Here is a 25,599-nt window from a genome sequence, read left to right on the forward strand (position 1 = left end):
ATCACCTGCTAAGAGCAAAAATAAATCCTGTCTAGAGAAAGACAGAATCACCCACAACCTCAAACATCTCTGCAAGTTTTAAACACGTCAATCAGAAATGGCAAGGGAGACCAGGAGACAAGACCAAGTGATAGAAAATCAAGAGGAAAAAAAAACAAGCAATAGCAATGAAGTCCCAGATGACCCACATATTGTTGTTATTAGACACAGACATTAAAATGACTGCAATTGGTGCAGTCAAGAAAACAGACAGCAAGATGGATAACTCACCAGAACTAAAATCTATGAAATAAGAATCAAATGGAAGCTAGAATTAAGAAACGAAACTAGGAACTCAATAGATGGGTTTAACAGGAGATTAGACACAGCTGAAGACAGGATCAAGAAAATGGAAGACAGGTCAGCAGGTAATACAGACTGAAATATGGAGACACAAATTGGTGGAAAATACAGGAAAGAGGATAAAAAAACTTACAGAACGCAGTGAAAATGTCCAACCTATGCATAAATGGGTTTCTGGAAGAAGCGGGCATGAAGAATGGAACAAAAGCAATGTGTATAAGATAACACCTCAAAGTTTTCCAAAATGGAATCAAGACATCCAGACACAGATTCAAAAAGTGCTATAAACCCCAGCAGGTTAAATACAAAAAAACCCACACAAGGGCACATTACGGTAAAATACAACTTCTGAACACCAAACACACAAAGAAACTCTTAGAATCAGCATCACAAAAGGCAGGCAGGGTGGGCAGACAGAGTTCAGTGTCCTGAGACCCTCGAGTTGCCCAGGATGTTCACACCATACTTCAATAACTCAAGGATACATGTTGGAATCTCTAGTGGAACCACTAAAAAAAATAAAAAAGAATAAATAAGCAACTTTCTAAGAGCATACTCCAAACCACCCAAAGCCCAGAGCTCCAGGAACGGTCCATCCAGTCACAGGGCAGACACATCTGAGACCACAGCCCGGTCGTTAAATTACCATGACGTGGATGCAAAAGTATGCAATGAAATAAGAGCCCCAAATTACACACACACAGTAAAATGAAGTGAGGTGAAACAACCAGTGGGACAAGCACAGCAGCCCAGTGACCCTGCTCTGCCACCCTCCCTCCCTCCCCAGTCGTCCAGCCTATGGCCAGGTCCCCCAAGTGTGCCCACTGCAGGAGCACAGCCATCCTTGTGGCCCCAATCACCTGTGGCAAGACGGCACCTGTGTCCTTCCCAAGAGCAGAACAGAATTCCAAATCCAACGCAGGACCAGGGCTCAGCGGGTGCCCTCTGAGGGGGTTTGCTCCTGGTGGTGGGAAAGCCACCTACCCATCTCATCACTGAGGCCTCGAGGAGCCTCACCTGGTGCCAGACACTTCACCACCTTCCCCTGTGATGTGTCACCTCCAACAGGTGGGACCCGCCCCGAGGCCCAGGAGTGAACCCGGTCTAGACACCCTGTGAACGGGGTTTCGGGAGAGCCGGTGTGGGCGTCCCTCCTGTCGCTCACAGCCTAACGGGTGAGGACATGCCCCCACCTCCTCCACACCTGCACCTCTCTCCCCCTCACGTGAACATTTACCCGTGGCCATGACCTGCCGGGCAGCCGTGCACCAGGCCCACGAGGCTGACCTTGAGACAAGACCTCTGCCCTCGGGGCTCAATTCCATAAGCCATGCAGGTTGATGCTGCCCCACTTTACAGAGGGGTAAACTGAGGTTCAGAGAGGCTCAACACCTCCACAAGCAGCAGGTCAGAACACGACCCCTGGCCAGCCTGGCTCCAGCTGCCTCCGGACGTGTGCGGCTCCTGGCAGCATGGCTGGCATGGTGAGGCATGGCTGCGGACAGCGGGCGGATCTCAGGCAGAGTGGAGTACACGTGGTTGCAGACGGGGGGCCTGAGGGGACCAAGGAGAGCACTCACGGAGAGCAGGGTGGGTGCCGCTCTGCAGACAGCCAAGTCCTGCTCACACCCCTTGCCAGCCGGCCACCCTGGTCAGCACCCTCACTGGCGGGTACCCCCAGTCACCAGCACAGGCCCAGGGAGCATGGGCACCTGGTCTCCCCCACACCCACCCAGCCACACTCAGCCCAGGGCCCCATACCCAATGGTCCTCCCCAAACCCACAAGCAGGAGCACCACAGCCTAGGGGGTGGCGCTCAGCAGGGAGAGGTGGGGATGCCACTCATGGTGAAGGACTGCGCACGAAGTGGTCAGCAGGTCAGCCACCCTATGTGCATGGGTCAGGGCCCCAGCTCCACCATCCTCACGGCACAACCCCCTCCCCATCAGAGCACAGGGCATCGAGAAAGTGCCAGCACTCATCAGCATCCTTCAGTGTCCTTCATCCCTCAGGCCACAGGTGAGTGCGTCCCTCATCATGCCACTGGGCGCCCACAACTCTCCAGGTCAGGCCAGGGCTCAGGTTCACACGACCTGCAGGAACTAGCCCTGCGGCTTCTTCGCCATTGACACAGTGACCTTCCTTCCAGGGCCTGGCTAAACAGGGAATGCCTGAGATGGGTGTAGACACTCAGCCAGTGTAGACCATAGCCACGCACTCACTCATGGCCTCCTGTCCTGGGAAGCCCTGTGACTCTCTGCAAACCAGACACGCCAGCCGTCCCCCCGACTCAGAAGGAGCCTGAGGAGGGTGCCCCGAACCGTCACTGGGCAGTGGTGGCTCTCAGCACTCACATCACCCTCACCTGACCAGAGAGGCGGGCGCCTGCCCGAGGCCACACAGCTGGACGCCCCGGATGGGCCTGGCCAAACGCTTCCCCTCTGCCACAATGCAGGCGTGTTCCCTCCACCGGGCACAGCTCTCTCCTCTGAGCTGCTCCTCCTCACCAGTGCCCCCCAAAACCTATGACCCCAAAATCCTACAACCCCCAAGCCTCTCAGCAGCCATGGGAGCCAGGGGTGAACAGGCACACACAGGAGAACATACGCAGAAGCACATGCTTGCTCCTGGTCTGGTCACAGGAGTGGGTGCTCCTCCCTTACAAAAAGCTGGTTTCTCTACTGTTCTCAGAACATCTCCCAGGAGCACACAACACGAGAGGCGGGCAGATGCTGTCAACACAGAACTCCAGGTTCAGTCGCAGCACACCATGCCAGCAGGCACGGGGACAAGGGAGGCCGGGAGAGAGGCACGCGTCCACGCCCATCTCAAGTCCTGCGGGGCCCAGCTGGGACTCCAGCCAAGGGCCCCCACGGGGACGTCGTCCAAGGCCACAACCCCTGCATGTGTCTGGAATTCTTCACTGGACGGTTGTTTATAATCGTGAGAAAGAACCGGACATCCCGGGACAGGCTGAGCGGGCGGAGACGGAGGTCACGCAGCCCACAGGGGAGTTACGAGTGATGACTTCCGAGGAGAGCAACGAGCAGGCAGGCGCGCGGGCAGCAGGCACCAGGCTGGGAGTTGACAAACCCACACTCGAGCGGAAACGACGGGACGGGCTGCGTGGGGTAGGGGAGGGTCCCGGGCTTTCTTCTTCCTTCCCTCCGTCTCCCCAGTTCTCTGCAATCGGCTGAAATTCACGAAACTAAAAACAGAAACCGTCCCAGCCTTGTCCCCAGCCGTGCTGGGGTGCGGTGTCTCCCCGAGGCCATGCGCCTCTCCAGAGCAGGGCGCCCAGCTCACCTCCTCCAGGGCGCCCTTTGGTTTCTGCTCTATAAACGGCCAGGGGTTTGCATCAAATGCACTCACTGGAGACAGAATCCCCGACGTTGGAAAACCCACAAACCCCACCCGCGTCTCTCTATGGGCTCGGACGCCCCTAGGGGCCAAAGAGGAGCAGCTGCCCGATCCCCGGAGCACACACTGACCCTCTGCGGGAGCTGGGGAAACTGGGGGTCCTGGCTATGGGGGATGCGGCCGAGGTCCCTAGAGATCCGGGCAGGTCTCACGCACCAGGTCTGCACTGGGGATTTGATCCAAGTCCAAGCATTGAGAAGAAGGTAAAGTATGGCCGATTCCTGAGAATAATGGGGTGGATGAGGCTTCTCAGTCATTGTCTACTTTCAGGTCTCTCTGGAATTTCCATGATGACAAGTCAGAAATAACATCGGGTGTTCTGGCCATCAGTAAGCTTCCCACCCGGCTGGCCCTGTGTCTGATTTGAACATCCCTGTTCAAATGGGCATGGCCCTGTTGGGGCAGTCTGGCCAGGCACGGGCATTGTGGGCAGCACACAAGCCCCCATAAGCCACCATCACCCCCACTGGGCAGATGAAGAGACAGAGGGCCAGGGAGCAGCTCTAGGTGAGCCCACAGTGCTGCACCCCCAGCACCTGCACAGCACATTCCCCAAGGAAACCCAGGAGATGGGGGCGTGAGGTCCGGGAGCTGCGCCAGGCTGGACTCACTCCCAAGGGGCTGTGGCTCCCCACCCCGAGGGCGGCAGGCGCATTGTGGGCCGAACTCAACGCCTGCTCCTCGAGGGCGACCCGGGCACACGATGGCCCAGCACTAGCTCACGGGACAGACCGTCCATCCCCAGCCATGTGGCCGCCACCCTCCCTGGCGTCTGGATCAAGACACCTGGAAATTCACCCCTCAGCCCAATGGCCCGGGTGCTGGGCCCAGAAACGGGCCCCACACCCATGGGGCCTCTCAGGCGCCACAGTGGTGCCCCTAGCAAGGGTGGGGCCCCGTCAGGGGCAGGTGTTAAATGCTGCGTTCAGTGCGCTTCCAGCCACCAGGAACAGGGTGAGGCAGGACCTTCAAAGAAGCAAGGGGGCCCCATGTGGTAGAGGAAGAAGCTGATCCCAGACATCCTGCCATCCATGTGGGCTCTGGGGGGACGGGAAGGGCATCTGGGAAGGAGACCTCCAGCAGAGACGCCCCGGGCCAGCCAGCCTCATCTGTAAAATGGGCCCTGGTGGGGGTGGGGGGGAATGGCGGAACTTGTCAAGTGGGCTCTGCACAGGGTCTGGAATGCAGACGGTGCCAGAAAGCAATCGCCCCAGGCGCTCCTGATGAGCTGTTACTATGACCACTGGCTCAGCCCCAAGGCTCAGGGGCTTCAGTCAGGCCACTCCCACCCCTCTCCTGCCATCCAGAGGCACTGCCTGGAGCCCCCTGGAAACCCGAAGAACTGCTGCCCCAAAGGCTGCTCAAAGGAGCCGGCATCTCCAACCCATTCTGCAGGACCCCACGGGGAGGGGCCCCATAGGGTAGCCTTCAGGCCCAGTGTCTCCCAGAGCAAAGGCCTGCTTGAATGCTGTCCCCAGCTCTGTGTGTGCTCACTCAAAGAGCAAAAGTCAACACCAAAGATAAAATAAAATAAAATCTCTCTGCAGTGCCAAAAATACCTCCCCACGGGATGAGAGAGCAGGCGCCAGCTTCCACAGCAGCAAGTGTTGCTATGGATACAAGGCTCCAGCCAGCAGGGGGGTGGGGACAAAGATGGGGAAGGAGGACAGAGACGGGGGAGGGGGACAATGACGGGGGAGGGGATAGAGATGGAGGAGGGGATAGAGATGGGGGAGGGGGACAGAGATGGGGGAGGGGATAGAGATGGGGGAGGGGAACAGAGATGGGGGAGGGAACAGAGATGGGGGAGGGGATAGAGATGGGGGAGGGGATAGAGATGGGGGAGGGGACAGAGATGGGGGAGGGGACAGAGATGGGGAGGGGACAGAGATGGGGAGGGGATAGAGATGGGGAGAGGACAGAGATGGGGGAGGGGGACAGAGATGGGGGAGGGGGATAGAGATGAGGGAGGGGACAGAGACGGGGGAGGGGATAGAGATGGGGGAGGGGATAGAGATGGGGAGGGGACAGAGATGGGGGAGGGGACAGAGATGGGGAGGGGATAGAGATGGGGAGAGGACAGAGATGGGGGAGGGGGACAGAGATGGGGGAGGGGGATAGAAATGAGGGGACAGAGACGGGGGAGGGGGACAGAGACGGGGGAGGGGATAGAGATGGGGAGGGGGATAGAGATGAGGGAGGGGACAGAGATGGGGGGACAGAGATGGGGGAGGGGATAGAGATGGGGGAGGGGACAGAGATGGGGAGGGGACAGAGATGGGGGAGGGGACAGAGATGGGGGAGGAGGACAGAGATGGGGAGGGGACAGAGATGGGGAGGGGACAGAGATGGGGAGGGGACAGAGATTGGGGAGGGGACAGAGATGGGGGAGGGGACAGAGATGGGGAGGGGACAGAGATGGGGGAGGGGGACAGAGATGGGGGAGGGGACAGAGATGGGGGAGGGGGACAATGACAGGGGAGGGGATAGAGATGGAGGAGGGGATAGAGATGGGGGAGGGGACAGAGATGGGGGAGGGGACAGAGATGGGGAGGGGACAGAGATGAGGGAGGGGACAGAGATGGGGGAGGGGATAGAGATGGGGAGAGGGACAGAGATGGGGGAGGGGATAGAGATGGGGGTGGGGACAGAGACGGGGAGGGGATAGAAATGGGGTAGGGCACAGAGATGGGGGAGGAGGGCAGAGAGGTGCTGGCCACCATCAGAAGAAACACACTGGTCAGTGGGAAGAAGGAAGGTTCAGCAGAGCACCCACCAGCCCTGGCCCTCGGGCCAGGCTGTCACTGGTAAAGCTGATCTGCAAATGCAGACTCGGAGGGGGCTGGGGGGGGCACTAAGCAGTAACACTTGCCCAAGGATAGAAGGAGGAAGACAGGATCTCCCACAAAGCGGGCAGACAGGTCTAATGTTCCAGACTCCCCCCACCTGCAGCTGTCTCCCCCTGTGAGGAGTTGACTCTGGCCATGGTAGCAGCGGGACGCCTCCCCACCAGGCCCGCAGCCTCCTCCCCCAGGAGGGGCCGGGCAGGGCCCAGAGGACAGGCTTGCATGTCCTCTCGCCCACTCCCTCCCTCGCAGCCCTGGGGGATACCACCTGCAGGTGAGGTCCCCTCGGCGCCTGGCCCCCAACGTGTGGGCTCTGTGACGGGGGACAATGGCACATGTGCCAATCCCCAGAGATCAGCCCTGGGCAAGAGCTTTTAGGATAGAACCCCAAGTCCTCCTGGAGCCCGTGGGCCCGCACCAGCCGCACCCCAGTCCCAGCCCAGTCACCCACCAGGAGGCTCTGCCCCAGGGTGCTCAGGACTCTGCTCCTGGCTCTCCCCAGAGGCCTCTCCGCCCCTCCAAAGCCACCCTTCCCAGGCCGCAGGCCATTCTCCATCACATGCAGCCTTGGGAGGCCTCACTTCCTTCTGCCACCATCTCCGCCCCAACAGGGATGTGAGCCAGGGGCTGCCTGCATGGATGGGTCCCCAGGGAGGGGCCACGGCCACCCTCTGCCTCGGTTGCTCCTGGCACCTCACATGTGGCTGTCTGTCAGGCCCAGGCCGTTGTCCCTGAACCCTGCTTTCATATCGCCCCCAAGAGCCTGCAATGGCCCCTTGTACCCACTGAGCAGGCCAGGCAGTTAAGATGGCTCCCAGTGTCAACTTGGGACCTGAAGTCCCCTCTCTTCAGCACTCATGCCAGACACTCTCCGGTCCCCAGTCAGCCGGCCCCCAATACCCGCCCCCGAGGAGCGCCACCAATGGCTCAGCTCCCTCAAAGGGAGCCTTGCCACAAGCCCCAGGACGTTCCTCCCACAGGCATCCTCTCCTGGCCTGGGAGCCAGAGCAAGAAGGCAGCCTCAGGGGCCCAGGCAAGGCCTCACATGCAGGGCTCTTCCTTCTGCGGCTCCCCAGAGAATCCGTCCCCTCGTCCAGCTTCCAGAGGCATGTGCCATGTGCCTTGGCTGGTGAGCCTGTCCTTCATCTTGCAGTGTCATTTCTCCCTGGGACCCCCCTGCCCCGTCTCGTAAGCACCAGGGGATGACCCCAGGCCCACCTGGACAACCCAGGATCATCTCCCATCTCAGGATCCCCAACCACCTCCTCCGAGAGGTTCCTCCAGCCACGTGAGACAGTACATTCACCGGCTGGGGCGTGATGCCACAAACGCTCCATCACCCAGCTTCCCACACCCCTCCCGGCCTGCCTGACCCTGGCCTGGACCGGCGGCTGCCCCTGCGGGCTCCTTCCCCGCTTCCCCAGTCTAGCCGACGTGCAGCTTCATGCCACAGGTCGAGGGGGTGTCACCATCTCCTTCAACTTGCTTTTTCCTTCTAGAAATGAAGAAGCCCCACATGGGCCATCCTTCATCTGTATCCCCAGCTACTGCCACCCTCCACTGCTACCCACCCAGGACCCTCTGCCCACACGGCCGCACCCACGTCCCTCCTGGCCGTACCCACCCTCCCCTGGGTCACACCTGGCCACCAGGCCTGATGTCCTCACTCCATTTCATCAGGAGCCGAGTTGAGCAAGGTACACTCAAGGCTCAGCCAGTGACCCCACCCAGGTCAGACCGGCCCTGCCCGCAGTCCCCAGGAGGGCCCACCAGACCCAGGCAGTAGGGCTCCGGGATGGCCCCCCAGCAGCACGGCCTTTGTGGGTCTCAGGGTCCGCAGACTCCCAGGGATCAGCCAACCTCCCAGGGCCACAGCCAGGACCCAGTGAGAGAACGCGACACACGCCCATTAACAACACTCAGAGACAAGGCCTTTGGAACCTCTCCTGATTCAACTTCCAAACTGCGCCGGCTGCAGCCACACCCACGCTTTCCTCCCAGCTGACAGAGGGCAGGGCAAGAACCCTCTGCCAGAGGCAGGCAGCCCTGGAACAGCAGCCCACACACAGCTCCCGCCCCGCCCAGCCTGGCAGGGCCCTGACTCCGCCCCCACCCCACCCCACCCCCCAGGCCTCAAAGGGCCCGTCATCCCCACAGAAGCACACCCCCCCACCCCGGGCGGGAGGGCAGCAGGCTCTCCCCTGGCACACAAACCCAAGATGATGCGCGTCACACGCAGGCCAGCAAGGCCTGACGGGCGTCTTCACTGCACAGGTGGCCCACACACACAGCCCCAGCACATGCAGCCGCCAGCGGGCGGGGCAGCTGGGTCAGGCACTGCTGCTGCCACTCAAAGACCACGGGGGCAGGGCCACGAGGCACCTGAGGTGGCCCAGTCGAGCCCACCAGGGCCCAGAGGTGCCGACCAGGCGCACCCCCTCTGCTAGACTGTCAGGCACCCGGCCAAACCCTAGTCCCCCGGCTCCTCTGAGCCCCTCTCCAGGACCTGTGGCCAAGGGTTTGTCCCCAGTCTCATCTGAAGGGTGAGACCCCACTGCTACCTCTGGCCTGGCCGGCAGCCGTCTCAGAGGTCCAGCCTGAGTCCAGGTGGAAAGTTGGAGACACTATGTCCACTCCACCTTGCCAGTCCTCGAAGGGCCCCCACACTGCCCATGGACACAAAGGGCCCGCCTCAAAAACGCATCCATAAAGTGCTCCAGGAAGCAGCCGGCAGGGCCGGAACGTTCCGGTGTCACCAGCTCGCTCCCCTCCGGGAACAAAGCAGCCTTTATGTTTTATCATCGGGCGTCATCAAATATTTACAGAGGCTGACAGACCATTTCAGGCAGGCCAGACGTGAGCCAAACGCTGCTCCCTGGACACGTGGAGGCGCAGGTGAGCACGCGGGCGGAGGGGGCACACCCACCCAGAGTCTGTCTGGTCCCTGTCATCAGGACGCAGAGCCCAGGCAGGCCACCGCCATGCCGTCCCCACTGCAGGAAGGACGCAGGAATGGGCTGGAGGCCTCTCCACGCTCGGACCTCCCGGGAAGCTGAGAGCAGGGGCATGAGGGTACATCCACCCGGGCCAGGCAAGAGAGGCCTCATGCCGCGAGGACCAGGGAGACACCAGCCCCATCGGCAAGGGTCCCCAGGGACCCTGCAGCCTGAACCGTCCAGATAGGAAACCGCCCGAGTGTCCAGCAGGCGGATGGGCTGCAGACCGCGGACGCCCACGTGGTGGAAAAGGGCCACCGCTGACGGGTGCGGCTGGGCTGAGTCCCGAAAGCGTCCTGATGCCCACAGGCAGCAGCCACAAAAGACGGACATGCAGAGCAGGCGGGCGTCCACACGGGGGCCGGCCCAGGGCTGCCCACTGGGCAGGGCTCGCGAGGTCTGACCATGCCCAGGCTCTGTGCCCTCCGCCCCTCTGCGCTTCCCTATGAAATACCATCTACCCTCCCTTCAATTGTCTCAGTATTTCCATCCACTGAGGCCCCGTCTTATCTCCACTTCCCTCAGCTCCGCCGTCCCCAACGCCCCCAACGCCCCCGCCGCCCCCGCCGCCCCCGTCCTTCCCTGACATGAGCCTGACACAAGCCGAGCTGAGCTGATGCACTCCCGGGCCTCTCTGTGGCCGCAGCATCCCGACACCAGCCTTGCAGACCACCTGTGGGCCCCGAAACGCGGCCCTGCCGGGACCCTGGGGATGCCCCCCAGTGGATGTGACCCTCGAACCCGCAAAGGCAACTGAGCAACATGTGCGGCCCCAGACCCAGCAGAGGCAGCAGGTCCGCCGGAGTCTGAAGGCCAGAATGCCCCCGCGGTCAGCAGGGCGGTGAGCAGGGCCCGGGATGCCCCGCCTCGCTCCGCCTCGCCCCCCCCCCACCGCAGAGCCAGCTCTGTGGGACTCCACTCACTCACGGCAGCCCGCTGCGCGGACAGGGAAGCCTCGGTGTCCTCCACTGCCCCGTGGAAAACCAGAGCCCCCGCCGCCCAGCCCCTCGTTCCTGGGCGATGGCCCTCCCTGCCTGACGGCCTGTCCCCACGTGGCAGCTTGAGGTTCAGTCTGGCCTCACCCCAAGTCCTCACCCGGCCCCTCGGACGCCAACTCAGGGGAAGCCGTCATGGGAGGAACACTGGCTCAGATGCCCCTAGGAAACATCCGGAAGCCTGCCGAAGGACAGACAGCTACCACCGAGGGCAACTCTTGTCCCCTGAGGAGCCCAACAGTCCAGCTGACCAAGCTAACCCCCAAGTCACCTCAGGGGGCTGACCGTCCTAGAGCAAAGGCCTGCACGGCTCTCATGCGAGTCACGGGTTCAGCGGGCAGCCAGGGCCACGGGGTGCTGCCTGTGTCCCCAGGGCCCGAGGACGTGCAGACACCCAGCCTGTTCTGTCAGGTCCCCCAAACTGGCCTGCTCTGCTGTGTGGCTGTGGCCATCCAGACCAGGCCTCAGGAACCCACTCCCACCAGAGCGCAGGACAGCCCGACGCCCTCAGGAGGATCCTCTGCCGAGGGTCTTTTACCTGCGCAGAGGACCCTCATGCTGCTAATAACTGGTGACCCTACAGTCCCCACGGGTCAGTCACTGGTCTGTGCAAGAACGCTTCAGGATGAGAGTCTTCCCAGAATCCGAGCACACAGGCCAGGCCCCCAGCGCCACACCCCTGCCCTGCTCCCTGTCCTCGCTCTCCTCCACCCTCTGAGCTTGCAGAGCTTCTTTCAAAAAAGCTGAATTCACTGTCCTGCTCTCATCTCTTAATTAAAGAGAGGCGATACCTCAGAACTTGTCTGGGCAGGTGTCAGTGGATTGCTGCTGGCCGACTGGCAAGGCGACTCCCGGCTTGAAGACCCAGCACGGCGGCCACCTTCCTTCCGGAGGCCCCCGGGTCCCCGGCAGCGGCCAGGCTAGGAAGCTACACCCCAGGGGTGTGGGGAGAGGCGCCCCGACATGCCAGACCCCAGCCCGGAGGCGAGAGGGACATGCAGTAGCCTGTGCCCAGCTGCGGTCAGGCCTGGGACCGAGCCCACCCCAAACCCACCCCCAGGGGACAGGGCAGGCCAGTGGGCCCCTCACGCCGAGATGAGCTCACACCAGAGCTGGTGCAGGTGGCTGCAGGCCGTGGGGCGATTCCCCATCACTGCATACATTAGTGCGGATGCTACAATTATGACTTTGCAAAAATACCCAAGAACATAAAAAAGAGACCAGAACACGTACCAAAGTGAGAACTGCTATGTCAGAGGAAGGAAATTTGGGGCAGTTTTCTCTTTCTCAGGTTTCAGGTCTCTCATGTCCGTCACTTGCAGCTAGAAGCGTCCCCCCGGCCGCGGCCTCCCATCCATCAGCCGCCGTCCCTCTCTCCCACTCACTGGAAGGGTCCAACGCTGGCACATGGACTCGGCCTCCCCTCCCTTGGCGTCCCCAACCCGGGGTGAACAGAGGTCCTGGGCCCAGACAGTGTCAAGGCCTGAGGACATCGGGGGGCCATCGCATCCCGGAGTGGATGGTAAGGGTCCTCCTGCCAGCAAACCCAGCGGCAGGCGCTTCTCCTGCAGGAGAACTCCTGCAGTCCTGGGGCCGTGCGGGGGGCCTCAGGGGCACAGCGTCAACGATTCGACTTAAAGCAGGTGGGCTATCCGCTCAGGTGCTCAGGTGCCTTCAGGTTCCAGAAGGAAGGCAGGACACTGGCGCCCCAAGGCCTGGAACGACCCAAGCCTGCAGTCCAGCCTCCTGGCAGCCCCTCTCAGCGGCACAGTTCAGGTCCCAGCTCTGCCACTAAGTGCCCATCAGGAGAGGACCATCGTGACCAAATTTGTCTTTCCAAAAGCTGGGATGATTCTGGAAGGATCATCCCTGCCCTGGACGCTGAGGCCACGGGTCAGAGGTTATAGGGGCAGCAGGGTGACCCCTCACAGGGTCCCTTCTTCATCACCTGACAGCAGACTCGCCTCAGCCAAGAGACCCTGGTCCACAGGCCCACAGGGGAGAGGCTGACCCACGTCTGTGATCCGCACCAGAGACCCAGGCTGAGCGGCTCCTGCAGGGACGCCTGGGCGTGGCCTCCGCAGGAGAAAAGCAATGAAGCAAAAGATTCAAAATAATGATAAAAAAGGCCGAGGGACTGTTCTAGATTAAAACCAACAGGACAACCAGATGCATCGCGTGACCCTTGACTGGATCCTGGATCCAAACAGGAAAACTATAACGAGCACCACTGGGAGGCATGGGCCGCGGCAGACGCGTGGCTGTCAGCATCCACGTCAGATCCCAGTGTGACACGGGGCTGTGGCTTTGTGGGAAAAGGTCCTCGCTCCTGCTGGAGGCCCGTGCTGCAGATTCCAGGCCGAGATGCAAATGGGCCAGAATAAGGGTACGCAGAGGGACAGAGAGAAAGCTAGCTCTATGGCTAAAGGTTAACAGCCAGTAACTCCAGCTTTCCTAAGTTTTTCAAAATAAAAAGTTCGGGGGGATGAAAACTGGATTGCTGGCAGAGACAAAGATCCGATGAGGAAGGAGGGAGGGTCGGGCGGTGGGTGGAAGACAGGGGCCGGCAGGGAGGAGCGGTGACTCCTGGAGGCACCCGGAGCGGCATGGTGTGTGGCTTGTTCCTTTCAGGAGACAGGCCCAGGCGGAGGGCCACGTCACACATGGGCACCACCCAGACCTCGGAGAGATGAGGTAACCAAGACAGACATGGGCAGGCGCCCCCACCCACAGCCTGCCACCCCTCCCTACCAACCAAACCCACTGCACCCAGCCCCAGGGAGTAGATCATAACCCGTGTGTGCCATCAAGCCTTTTGCAGACGCCCTTACATCTAGGGGAGACCACACAATCCCATTCTAACCAGAGAGACCAGAGGCTTACTAGTAAACATTTTGCTTTATAGATCAAAGTATGGACACCTAACTAACACCCACTACCCACCCACTTTCTTCCTGCCTTCAAATGTGGTTGTGATGCCTAGAGCTGTGGCAGCCTTTTTGCATCCATGAGGCAATGAGACTGGGGACAAATCCAATACAGCTGAGGAGAATAGAAGAGAAAGAGGGAAAGCAATATTGTTCCTGCTGGCACTACTGAGCTGCTTATGCCCTCGACTGACCACATCCAAGTTTCAGATTCTGGGGATGATCAAAGGTCTGCACACTGAGCCACACTCGGCTGACAGATAAAAATTTTCCCAGCTTATCCACTCCTGAGAAAGTACACACACAGAGCCCAAAAAGCAGGGGGCTTGGAGGGAAGAGTGGACAGGTCATTCCAGGGCAGCTTCTGGCCTGAGGCAGGTGGGGAGTCTCAAGGACAGGCCAGCTTTCCAGGCCTACCTCCAAACTCTGCCAACAGCACCACTGATGAATGGGACAGGAGCCCCACAGTATTTGTGACGGAGCTACTGTGGGAACACCCGCACCTCTACTGACAGTTGGCCAACACGCCACTCCCCAGAGCCCGTCCTGGTCCCACGAGACGCTGAGAAAACGAAAGAAGAGGTGGAGGAGGTGTAAGGCCTCCATGCTCCCTAGAGAGCATCTCAGCACAGTAGGCATTTTAAAGGCTCTGAGAAGTCTCGCAACATTACTGCCTGCTGAGCCAGCACTCCCCAAGCCTGTTCAGTGACACTCCCCTTTCCGTGGCAACCCTCTGAACACGTGGGAGATGACAATCCAGGGCAGAGAGTGGGCCGTGCCACCAGCCGCTGTCTCGCTATGTGAGCTCGGATAGGAGCCGCCTCCCCTGGGCCACCTCCTCATCTGTGAAAACAGATCCCGGAACCTCTGGAGGTGCTTCTGGACCCGATGAGCTCACACGTGGTCCGGAAGCCTGAGAAAGTCCTGGCCATGCCAGAGCTTCCTCCCTTCCCTCCCCACCCACACCCTGCCGAGGCCGCCCCCAGAGGCCAGCCAGGGCCACCAGGACTTGGGGGCACCCAGCCCCCCTCCGCCCCGTGGGCTCCCCTGCCCTGTGACGAGGCAGGGCTCATGTCACAACATCTTTCATTTCTGGAGCTGCAGGGGAGAGACCTGGCTCCTGAACAGTCTGGGAAGCACAGCCAGCTCGAGGGGCAGGGGCGTGAGGGCACCGCCTGCCCAGACCCCCCCGGCACCTGCAAGAAGACCACTCGGGACCAAGGCCCCTGGAAGCAGAGGTTCAGGGAGCCCACGACCCGGGGCCGCCTCTCTGTGGCCCAGGAGGCTCTGTCCAGCCCTCAGCCTCACCCCAACCCCCATCCTCCCCACTCCCCACCCTACCCCCAACCCCAGAGCATGGATGAACAGAACTTTCTGGAAAAGCCCTCTGTGAGGATCAGAACAGCAGGCACAAAGGCCAGAAAGAACCCTGAACCACGGCCGCTCCTCGAAAACCAACAGTGTTGCCCAGGACAGATGAATGGATAAAGGAAATGTTGTGTATATATACACAATGGAACGCTACTCAGCCATAGAAAAAAGACAAAATCGTGCCATTGCCAACAACCTGGACGGACCTTGAGGGCATAACGCTAAGTGAAATAAGTCAGACAGAGAAAGACAACTACCATATGACTGCACTCATTAAGTGCAAGACAAACACACACACAGCTAAGAAGGAAGACTGGTGGTGAGCAGGCAGGAAGGGGCGGGGGCGACGGGGTGAAGGGGCACAGGAGCACCTGGTGGATGGCAACCAGACTCCTGGTGCTGAACACGATGCAGTCTACACAGAAGTTGAAACATAATGTACACGTGAAACTTACACAATGTTATACACCAATGTGACCTGAATAAGATAATTTAGAAAAGTAAAATAAAAGGATTTACATATATTTCAAATATACGGAAATAGAAAATAAAGATTGCTAAAGTGAATGTTCTAAGAAAAGAGAGGGAAAGGAAATCTGTTTTTTATTAAAGTATTAAGCCTCATTAAAAAAAACCAACATGTTAAAAAAACACTGGAAACAAATAAAAAGATAGATTGTAAAAGCTGTGACACTCTGTGATTGCAGTTGCGTTTATTAAAGAGATACATGTGTGTGAACAAGAACTTGAAGGTAATATGCAAAAATAGTAAGTAGTTGTATTCACTTGGATTATGGGTGATTTGTTTTTCATTTCTGCAAACTTCTTCAAGGTAGCTATTACACTGGGGTTTTAATTGATAGACTATTTTTTTGAGAAGTTCTAGGTTCATCGAAGGATGGAGCAGAAGGTGCAGAGTTCCCATGCACCCTCCACCCCTCACCACACAGCCTCTCCTATCAGTAACACGTTGCACTGGTGTGGCACGTTTGTTACAACTGATGAGCCAATGCTGATACATTGTTATTAACTAAAATCCATAGTTAACATTAGGGTTCAATCTTACTGTGCTATGGGTTTGGACAAATATATAACACGTATCCACCATTATACCAGCATACAGAATATTTTCACTGCCCTAAAAATCCTCTCTGCTCCACCTAGTCACCCCCGCCTGCAAACCCAGGCAACCACTGATCCTTTTACTGGCTCCATAGTTTTGCCTTTTCCAGAATGTCACAGAGTTGGAATCCTACAGTATGCAGCCTTTTCAAATTGGCTTCTTTCACTTTGTGATATGCAGTGAAGGCTCCTCCATGTCTTTCCATAACTTCACAGCTTATATCTTTTTAGTACTGAATAATATTCTCTTGTAGGATGCACCACACATTATTTATCCTTTCACCTACTGAAGGGCGTCTTGTTTGCTTCCAAGTTTCAGCAATTATGAAAGACGCTGCTGTAAACATCCGTGTGCAGGTTCTTCTGTGGACGTAAGTTTTCGCCTCCTGTGAGTAAACACCAAGGAGCACGATTGCTGGATCACAGGGTAAGACTATGTTTAATTTTGTAAGAAGCTGCCAAACTGTCTTCCAAACTGGCTGGATCGTTTTGCATTCTCGTCTTTTCATTCTTTTACAGCGTCTTTGCAGGAAAGAAGTTTTTTCACTTTAAAGAAGTTCAATTTATAAAGTTTTTCTTCGTAGATCAGGCCTCTGGTCTTGTATCTAAAAAGTCATCCCCAAACCCAAGGGCATCTAGCTCTTCTCCCATGTTATCTTCTAGGAGGTTATAGTCTTCATTTTACATTTAGGGCTGTGACCCATTTTGAGTTAATTTTTATGAAGGGTGTAAAATCTGTGTCCAGATTAATTTTTTTGCAGGTGGATGCCCAGTCCTTCCAGCACCATTTGTGGAAAGGACCACCTTGCTCCCCTGTGTTGCCTCTGATCCTGTGTCAAAGGTCTGCCGACTATGGGAGTCTATCTCTGAGGTCTCTAACCTGCTCCGTTGATCTGTTTGTCTATTCTTTCACCAACTCCACGCTGTCTGGATCTCTTTTCTTTCATTCTTTTCCAAAAAACTTCACATATATTTATACAAAGCTGACATAAATTAGAGGTGGTCATCAAGCATATCAGAAAATCCTTAGAACTCGATCCTCCAAGGAACAGAACCGGATTTGAAAACTACTTGAGACAAGAAAACCTGCAGCTCACCCTCAGGCTGCCCACCTCAGCCAGGCCCAACACCCTCCCGCCAGGGGCCTCTCCACCCAAAACACAGCCCTGGACGCTCCGTGCTCAGAGACAGACGCTCGCCCTTCCAGCTGCCGTTCACACCCTTTCCTTACCCGCAGCTGGGAGACAAGGCAGTAGCAGCCAGGTGCTCCAGGAGCCAGGCAAGCACAGGCCCTCAGCCCATGAGAACCTGGAGCCCTGCTCCACCCCAGGACCCAACTCCTGCCTGCAGCCGGGCCTCCGTGCCCCTCTGGGCTCAGCTTGTTCTCCGCTTCTTAAAACCCTTTACTTTAGGGGAGCAAGCACGGGTGAGAAGAGGCTTCACACCAAGTACCCACTCCAGGATCAGGGCAAACGCACTCCTCATAGGCCCCGTAGCCCCCTAAGGGTTGGCTCACAGTATCCCCACTGCACAAGTAGGTAAACCAAGGCTCACGAAGGCAGGTGCCCTCCACATGGCCTCCCCGCTGGGGCTGGGGCCCAGGTGCTCCTGGGTGTGTGTGCAGGGCAGGGTGCCCCTTCCCACCACCGCCGGCAGACCCCGGCACCCCCCTCGCCACTCAGCCAGCAGACCGCAAAAGGAGAACCAGGCGCACGGCCCAAACTTCTGCAGGACTGGGTCAAGTTCTCCTCCATCAAACAGCGACCTGGAGCTCTGTGTCGTCACCCTGGGCGCCATCCAGCTCCGGGCTGAAGCCAGCCCAAGCCACAGACCCCAAGACACACCTATGACCACGCAGGAGGCTGTGAGTCCCAGCACTCTACGAGGTGAGTGGCAGGCACAGGGCCAGCCCGGCCAGCCCAGAACCACAGGACAGCCTCTCTCCACACCCGCCTCCTGCAGGCTCCTCCGTGAGGACCTGGCGCTCCCGCTGGGACGTGGCCTGACCTGCTCACCGTGGTACCCCCGGCTGGGACTGGGGCTCAACAGACGCCAGCTGAGGCAATGGACCACAGCAGCCTGTGCTGTTGAGTCCCGGGCATGAACCCGGTGTACAGAGTCTCCTGGACATCTGCACCCTCTCCTCCTCTTAGCAATTCTTCTCACGCCACCATGTTCAAGCTAACAGTCTGCCAGCAAAGCTCACCCATGGCAGAGTAAGTCCCCAGCCCACCTGGAAGTGGCATGGGAGTGAGGAGCTGCCCACTAGCCCTCCCGAGAGTTAGACGGTGTGGGGGTCTTCGCTCTGGGGCCCAGGTCACTGGGCAATTCGGGGCTGAATCAGGCTCAGCCGGGTGCCCCATGCACCAGGGCCACTGAGGACACCCGAGAGCGGCATGTTTGGCTGCAGGAGCGCCTGCTTCCAACAGGGAACGAGCCGTGATGCCCGATGTGCCCACGACAGTGACCTGCAGCCCAGGCTGTTCGTCCATTATCACTGATCACACTAGCCTGGCCGACACCACGCAGGGGCAGGGGCCAGGTCTCTGGGGGCTGGGCACCCGCATGGCTGCATTGACCGGGAGGCAGGAAAGCCCATCGCTCCAGGCTTCTCCAGCAGCTGGTGACAACCTCTCTCACCCACCAAACCAGAACTGTGGCCTGTGTGACCTGTGAAACATCTCACTTGAGAAAGCAAGCACGGTGTCGGCATCCAGCTGATTCCAAATTACAGCTCTCCTGACAAAATAAGCTCTTAGGAGATTAAAATAATAAAAATAAGGCAGCAGGCTGACCGCCAGTCAAGCGGAGTGGAGCCCTCCCCCAGCGTCCTGCTGCAGCGAGTGAGCACTGGTCCTTCTGCAAGGCCCATCCTGTCGGCCAGGCTGCTGGCGGCTCCTCTGAAAGCAGACGACGCCCGTGGCCGAGCCTCCCCACGAGGCCATCTGGGGGACCTCTCAACCCTGGCCTGACGCTGCCTGGCACCTCAGGGCACATGTCTGGCGCGTCTGTGAAATGCCATGGTGTGCCTGCACAGTCAGGTGTGCAAGCTCAGCTCAGGTGGTGCGCCCACAGCCACGGGAGAGGGTCCCAGGCCACATCGACAGCAGACAGAACCTAGCCGTCCTTTGAGGCCAGTGAGGGGACCAGCGTGGTTGGCACAGCCACACACGGCAAGCCCCCACAGGCGTCATCGCCTCCTGGAGCACAGGCCGATGAACAGAGGTCTGGCTGGGAAGGACAAGTTGGGAACACACAGCGCTCACGTGGCTGCACAAAGGGGACACTGGCAGGTGACACAGTCATTGCAAGCCCCTCTCTGGCCTCCAGGCCAGGCCACCACCACCTAGGGGAGCCCAGCCCCCTCCGGGCAGCACAGAGCCACAGCAGGATGGCTCCAGGGTGGCACTGTCCTGGCTGGTGGGGCTCAGCCCCCGGCGTACCTCCACACGACCTCCCAGCCCTGCAGGTGCCTGGACAGAGGATCAAGGACTGACCCCTCCATGAGGCAGAATGACCCCCACACCGGGCGTGGCCCTGATGCCAGCACCGGAAACGTGGGCTCCGAGTGGGATCCCCCAGGAGCCAGCGCCCAGCCCCCCAACCACTGCTCCCAGCAGCCTTCTGTGGGGAGGAGGCGGCACAGAGGGCCTGAGACCCCATCTCCCCTGAAGGCAGGGGGACTGACGGGAGGGGTTGAGCAGCAAGGCCCTCTCCAAGCCCCAGAGGAAAACAGGGGTACGCAGGAGGTCCAGGAAAGGCCACAGACCGCCTCCAGCCAGGCTTCCGGACACCGGCTGCCTTTGCTCTACTCACGACCCACGCCAGCTCAGAGGTGGCAACAGGTGAAAGGTGCCCTCAGCGGCCCTGGATGGCGTCAGTGGCCCAGACCTGCCCCCAGGGCAGCCCAGAGTGGCAAGGAGCCTCCGCTACCCCAGCACCGTCTCCCAGGACGGTCCGAGCAGGACCAGAGCTGGCCAACGACAGCCTCAGGGCCGCAGGAATGTGAGCTGGGCGAGGGCAGTGGCCAGGGTGCGTGTGCACTTCCTCTGTTGCTACTGTAACATGTTCTGGGGCCAGGAATAAATGTTCATCCAAGAGAAACAAGACAGAGAACTAATGCTTTAAAATGGCTTCTCCCCAAAAGGCCGCCAGTGGAGGTCTGGAGGATTTGGGAGGGGACACGCCTCACTCCCTTCTCGGTGAGACGAACGCAGAGCTCTCTCCGCACGGCCCTCTCAACACTAAATTATGAAGGAAACGAGAAGTCACGGGATCTCTCTGCCTCCAAGTCAGACTTAATAGGCGCAGAAACGCGGCCCTCCCTCCCCTTGGCGTAGAACCTGGAAGAGGCGAGCGGGCGATGGCATCTCAGTTCTGGGGAGGCCGGCAGCTGCCACGCCCCCCAGCGTCCCGACGGGGTAGAAACAGTCTTTGGAGGGTCAGTTTCCAGGGCATTCCACAGCTACGGCTGAGGCGCTTCTGGGGGGTGGGCAAGGGAGCCTGAAGGCAGAAGGCAGGAGGAATCCTGCAACTCTCCCCGTGATAAAGGAGAACCGCCCTCCCCCGGAATCCTGGGGGTCAGCTGGGGGAGGAGCTCCTCCCCAGGCACAAAGCCAACATGCACCTGCGACCACCACCCCCCACCCCCAGCACAGTGGTCCAAGAGGCTAGACCAGCGCCCTGCCCTCCACGCTCGTCTCCTCTCCGTCGTGGACGGCCACACCAGGCCGTCAGCCTCCACCCATGATTCTGCGACACCCCCTCTGCCATCTACGTCCTCGCCGGTGACCTTGGGGGTCCTCAACAACAGAACCAGAGGAATGACAGCCTCCTGGATGGTGAGGAGGAGGCTGGACACACAGCAGGTTCTGGGCTGCTGTCCCAAGCTGGTCCAGGCCCCCTCCCATGTAAACCCCTCTCAGATTCCCCAGCAGAAGGCAGCTGACCCCAAATTCTGCACATGGACCTGGTGCAACGTTAGCAGTGGCCTCCTGTTGAGGGAGGCACAGGGACAGCTTCCCCACTGGCTTGGAGCCCCCAATAATTCCTGTCCAAGGAAAGTCAACAGACAGATGGGAAGCCCCCATCTCTGGCCTCCCCACTCCTACCCAGAGTCCAGGATAAAAGGCCCCTGGACAGCGGCTAGGCTCCAGCCTTGTGCTGCTCTGCCCAGAGACCCGAGGCAGGCTCACTCGCCTCGCCTTAAAGGGAATGGGACCGAACGACCTCCTCCAAGGGCCACACGTGCCTGCAACGCCTCCACCGGCTCAGCGGGCCTCCGCTGCTGAGTCTAACTCAGAGCCGGCCTGCTGCAGCACCCGCTCCCGTCCTCCACCCTGCACAGGCATTCCATGGTGCAGCGACAGTGCTCAGAGCACCACGCCGGGTCACTTGGCAAGAGCAAGAAGGTGGGGAGGGAAGGCGCACGACCACTCTCTGCAGTCAGGAACCCTCTCTCCTCAGGTATTCCCTTCCGGCATACTCTCTTCTCTGTGCGTCTCACACAGCAGTGAGGCCCAGCACACCACAGGGCCCCCGGACCACAGGCCACCAAGGCCACCCCTTAGCAGGGCCCAGAACCTGCAGCCATGAGGGAGGGCATTCTCCGTCCCTCCTGAGGGAATCCACAGGACCCACTGGCCCCACCACAAAAAGCCCACATTTCCATGGCAGAGCCAAAGGGCTGCGAGGAGGGGTGGCCTCTGCAGCTCTTTGTCTCAGGAGAAAGGCGGGGGACAGGTCGACACACACGGAATTAGCCCGGCTCACACACGCACACACGCAGGCTCGCCACCCTGCAGGGGCCCAGAGAACAGAGCAACCGAACTCAGTTTCTGAGCCAAAAAAGCAGGCGCCCGCAGTGTGGCCTGGAAGTGAGGCCTGGAAGGCCCGGCTCCTTTACAAGGTGCTGGGGCAGCTTAAACCCGAGAGGCCGGCTCAGCCAGCTCTCCCACAGGCCAGCCCTGTGCCCAACAGCTGCCCCACCAAACGAGGGAGGCCCGTAAACACCCGCTGTGACAGGAGCTGCCCCAGCTTCCACACAGGCCCTGGGCAGCTCGGGTTACCATTTATATAATCCTCCAGGGCTGGGACTGACACAGCCAACGTGAGGGCAAGGTTATGAAAAATGCATGGCCAGAGCCTTCCCACCAAAAAAAAAAAAAAAAGAAGAAAATCCACGTTTTGCATGACTTGGTTCTAAGACTTCTCACACATCTACCCTGTGAATGGGGCCCTGGGAGTGCCCTGACAGCACTGCCAGGCAGGCCCACCTGGGCACACCAGGGCCAGGGAGCCTCTCAGGCACCCCAGTTGGGGCACCCACACCTTTAAAGACGCAAGGTGCTCATTTAGGAGCAGCTCAGAGTCCCCAAGCCGCCCTGCCACCATCTGGACACAGGGCCCTGCTGCCCCCAGGCTGCTGCTGCAAAGACACGGGGATCCAGACCACCGAAAACCAGCAGTCAAGGAGTGGGACTGACAGACGCGGGGACAAGTGCCCGCTCTCCACACCGTGCCACACTTAGAGCCACGCCGGCCACGCCGAGAGGTCCGACCTCCATCACCAACCTGCGCCACGCAGACCGCCCGCACAGCCGGCCACCCACGCGAAGGGTGACACACACCGCCCCAGGGCTGCCTAGGGCCAGGCAGGGCCCACGCAGGAAGGAGGCCGCGCGCCAGGACGCCCACCGCCCACCTGGGGCCGCCGCGCCCCTCACCTGCAGCTCGCACCAGGCCACCTCCACCCAGGTCTCCGTGTCCAGCCCCTTGTAAACCGTCTTGAAGGAGCCGCGACCCAGCTCGATGTCGAACTTGAGGAAGCGGCCGTCCAGGGAGGTGGCCACCGCCTTGAGGTCATCCTCGTCGTCCTCCTCCTCCTCGGGCTCGTCCCGGCGTGTGCGCCCGGGCTCCGGCTTCGCCTCGGGCGTCCCTGCGTCCTCCTTCCTCGCTGCCGCGGCCTCCTCGTCCCGGGCGCCGCCGTCGGGCGCGGGCGCGGGGTCCGGGCCGGGGTCCTGCGCGCTCGCCGGCTCAGGGCCGGGGTCGGCGGGGGTTCCGGGCGGCGCGGCGGGCGCGGGGGCGGCAGAGGCTGCGGGGCGGGCACGGGCGCGCTCGGCGATGAGGCGGCGCGTCTTGCAGAGAAGCATCACCCGGCGCTGCAGCGGCTGGGGGGGCTGCGCGCCCGGCGCCTCGGCCGCCTCCAGGCCCGGCGGCTCCTCCTGGTCCGACTCCACCACGCTGCGCCGCAGGAAGCGCTGGGGCCCGGGCCGCGCCGCCCGCGCCCTCGGCCCGGTCGCCGGCTCCGCCATGCCCTCGGGCCCCGAGCCGCGCCCGGCCTCCATCAGCGCGCCGGGGGCGTCTCGGCGGCCGCCATCGCCGTCCATCTCTGCGGGCAAGGACACACAGGCCCGCGTGAGCGCCAGCCGCGGCGCACCTGCCCGGGCCGCGGGATGAGACAGCGCCGCCCCGGGGCCCGCACCCTGCCCGCCCCGGCCGCGGAGGGGTCTGCGGGGCTGTCCTTGGGGAGGGGGCTGCAGACTGGACCGGGGGACCGGGAGGCCCAGGATGGGAGGGAGGGACACTCGCGCCCTCCCCAGCGCAGGGAAAGGGGCCTGCTGGGCTGTCCCTGGGGGGCGCCACAGACGGGACCGGGTCGGGGTTGAGGGGAGAGGGCCGTGCCCTGCGCAGCCCTGGCCTCGGAGGGGGCTGCTGACTGTCCCTGCGGGTCCCGAGGAGGCTGCAGAGGGGACAGGGAGGCCGGGGGAGAGGGAGGCACCGGGCAGGCGGCGGCTCCACAAAGACGCGGCCCGGGGCACAGGAGGTGCGCGCGGGGAGGGGGCTGCAGTGGCGCGGCGCGCACACAAAGGCGGCGGGCGGGGGGCTCAGCACTCACAGGGCGAGCGGGCGCCGTCCATGCCCGCGGCCGGGAGGCCGGGGCGGGTGAGGCGGGCGAGGCCGCGCTCCGGGCCGGGGTCCGCGCTCGGGGTCGGGGTCCGCGCTCCGGCAGGATCGCTCTCGGGGCTGGACTGCTCTCGGGGCCGGGTCGCGCTCGTGGCCGGGTCGCGGCGCTGCTCCCTCGAGCCGGCCCGCTGCGGGGCCGCGCTCCCGCGTGCTGCTCCGGCTCCGCGCGGCTGCGCTTCGGCACCGGCTCCGGCCCTGCGAGCGGGGAGGGCGGGGCCTGGTCTGCCCGCCCCCGGCCTGCGCGGCGGGGCGGGGCCTGGCACGCCCACCTGGCCTCGGGCGCGCGCAGCCACCTGCGGGCCGGCTCGCAGCCCCGCCAACGCGCAGGCCCGCTGCGGTTGTCACGCTCCTGCTCCAGGCGGCACGCCTGCCCCCAAGGCCATTTCGAATAACCTACGGGGCTGCTGGCCGCGGAGGACCCCACGTGTTCCCAGAAGAGGCACAGACTCACCGCCTCACTGGGCCCAGCAGACGCACCGGACCTCGGAGCCCTGTGCCGGGGCAGAAGGGGCAAGCTGGAAGGGGAAGCCCCGAGGCCGGGTGTCCCCTCCCCCTCAGGAAGAAGCCGGACACGCCCCATCCCCCCCACGCCGCCCCATCCCCCACCCGCCCTGAGACTCCAGCCCCGGGCTAAGCCAGGTCGGGCGTTGGAGCGTCCTTTCCTCCTGCCTCTTCCCCGTGATCCGTCAGGACCTCACCACCAGCAGGGCGCCAACTGGGACTAGCAGGCCCATTTTGCAGTTAAGTGTAACCAGATCCCAAAGGCAGAGGATAGGGGTGTGGAGAGGCTCCAGAAACCCCTTGGCCCACCGTTTCCTTCCTCCCCCATCACTGTCAAAGGCCACTTCTCCCCCACCAGCCATCCCTGATCCCTCCTTCCCCCTTCCTCCTCTGGACTCCCAGAGACAAGCCCGGCTCGTGGGCATGGAGGTGGCATATGGCGAAGACTGCAGGGCTGGTGTCTGAGCCTGCTCCATGCGAGGCCCTGAGCTCCCACCTCTCCCCCAGCCCTCCACAAGTGGCCCTGTGCCCTGCAGTCCGAGGCCGGCTCCACATGAGGGAACAAAGGCACCGGGAGGCAGCTGGCCCAGGGGAGATGCCTACTGTTCTCGTGTCCGCCCCGGCCCCCTGGACTTTCACACATGAGGGGTGCTGTGGGCTCCAAGCCCCTGGCACAAATTAACCATGTGACATCAAACCATCACAATTAGAGGGAAGGCGTGCCAACTGACTGTTGCCCAGAGCAGCTCCAGGAGGCGCCCTGCGGGGCCCTGGTGGGGGAGCTGGTGCTGGCAGACAAACTCCTGAGGGCGGGCATCTCTTCCCGACTCCGCTCAGTGAAGCCCAGCAATGTGGGGAGACTTTGCACCTGGAAATGGGCAGACTCCCCAGATCAGGACCTCTCCCCAGAGAGCTGTGGCTCTGCAGAGGGCAGGCACCGGCTGGGCAGCTGGCTCATGCCTGGTGGGTATATTCTCCAATCCTCATGTCCATCTTGTGGGACAGGCATCCAGCCCGGAGCCCAGATGGAGAAAAGACAACAGTGGACACCGTTCTGCCAGAGGAGGAGACCCTGCGAGGCGGGGATCTGAGCCGGACCCCAGGATAGGGGCCT

At 60.9% G+C, this 25,599-nt stretch overlaps 1 protein-coding gene across 19 annotated transcripts in view; it reads right to left on the bottom strand.

Annotated features, from left to right (window-relative positions):
• Positions 1-24,057, bottom strand: part of WNK2 (WNK lysine deficient protein kinase 2) — a 117,291-nt gene extending 93,234 nt beyond the window's left edge. For all 19 annotated transcript variants that reach the window (XM_070495332.1, XM_044757063.2, XM_070495345.1 and 16 more), the window contains exons 1-2: positions 23,917-24,057; positions 22,745-23,409 (exon numbers count right to left, since the gene is read on the bottom strand). In XM_070495332.1, coding sequence (XP_070351433.1) covers positions 22,745-23,407 — 663 coding nt within the window. In that variant the 5' untranslated portion in view covers positions 23,408-23,409; positions 23,917-24,057. The remainder of the gene's footprint in view (positions 1-22,744; positions 23,410-23,916) is intronic.
• Between the last annotated feature and the right edge of the window lie 1,542 nt (positions 24,058-25,599).

The sequence above is a fragment of the Equus asinus genome, chromosome 23 (assembly GCF_041296235.1).
Source record: "Equus asinus isolate D_3611 breed Donkey chromosome 23, EquAss-T2T_v2, whole genome shotgun sequence".
In the NCBI taxonomy this organism is placed as follows: Eukaryota; Metazoa; Chordata; class Mammalia; order Perissodactyla; family Equidae; genus Equus; species Equus asinus.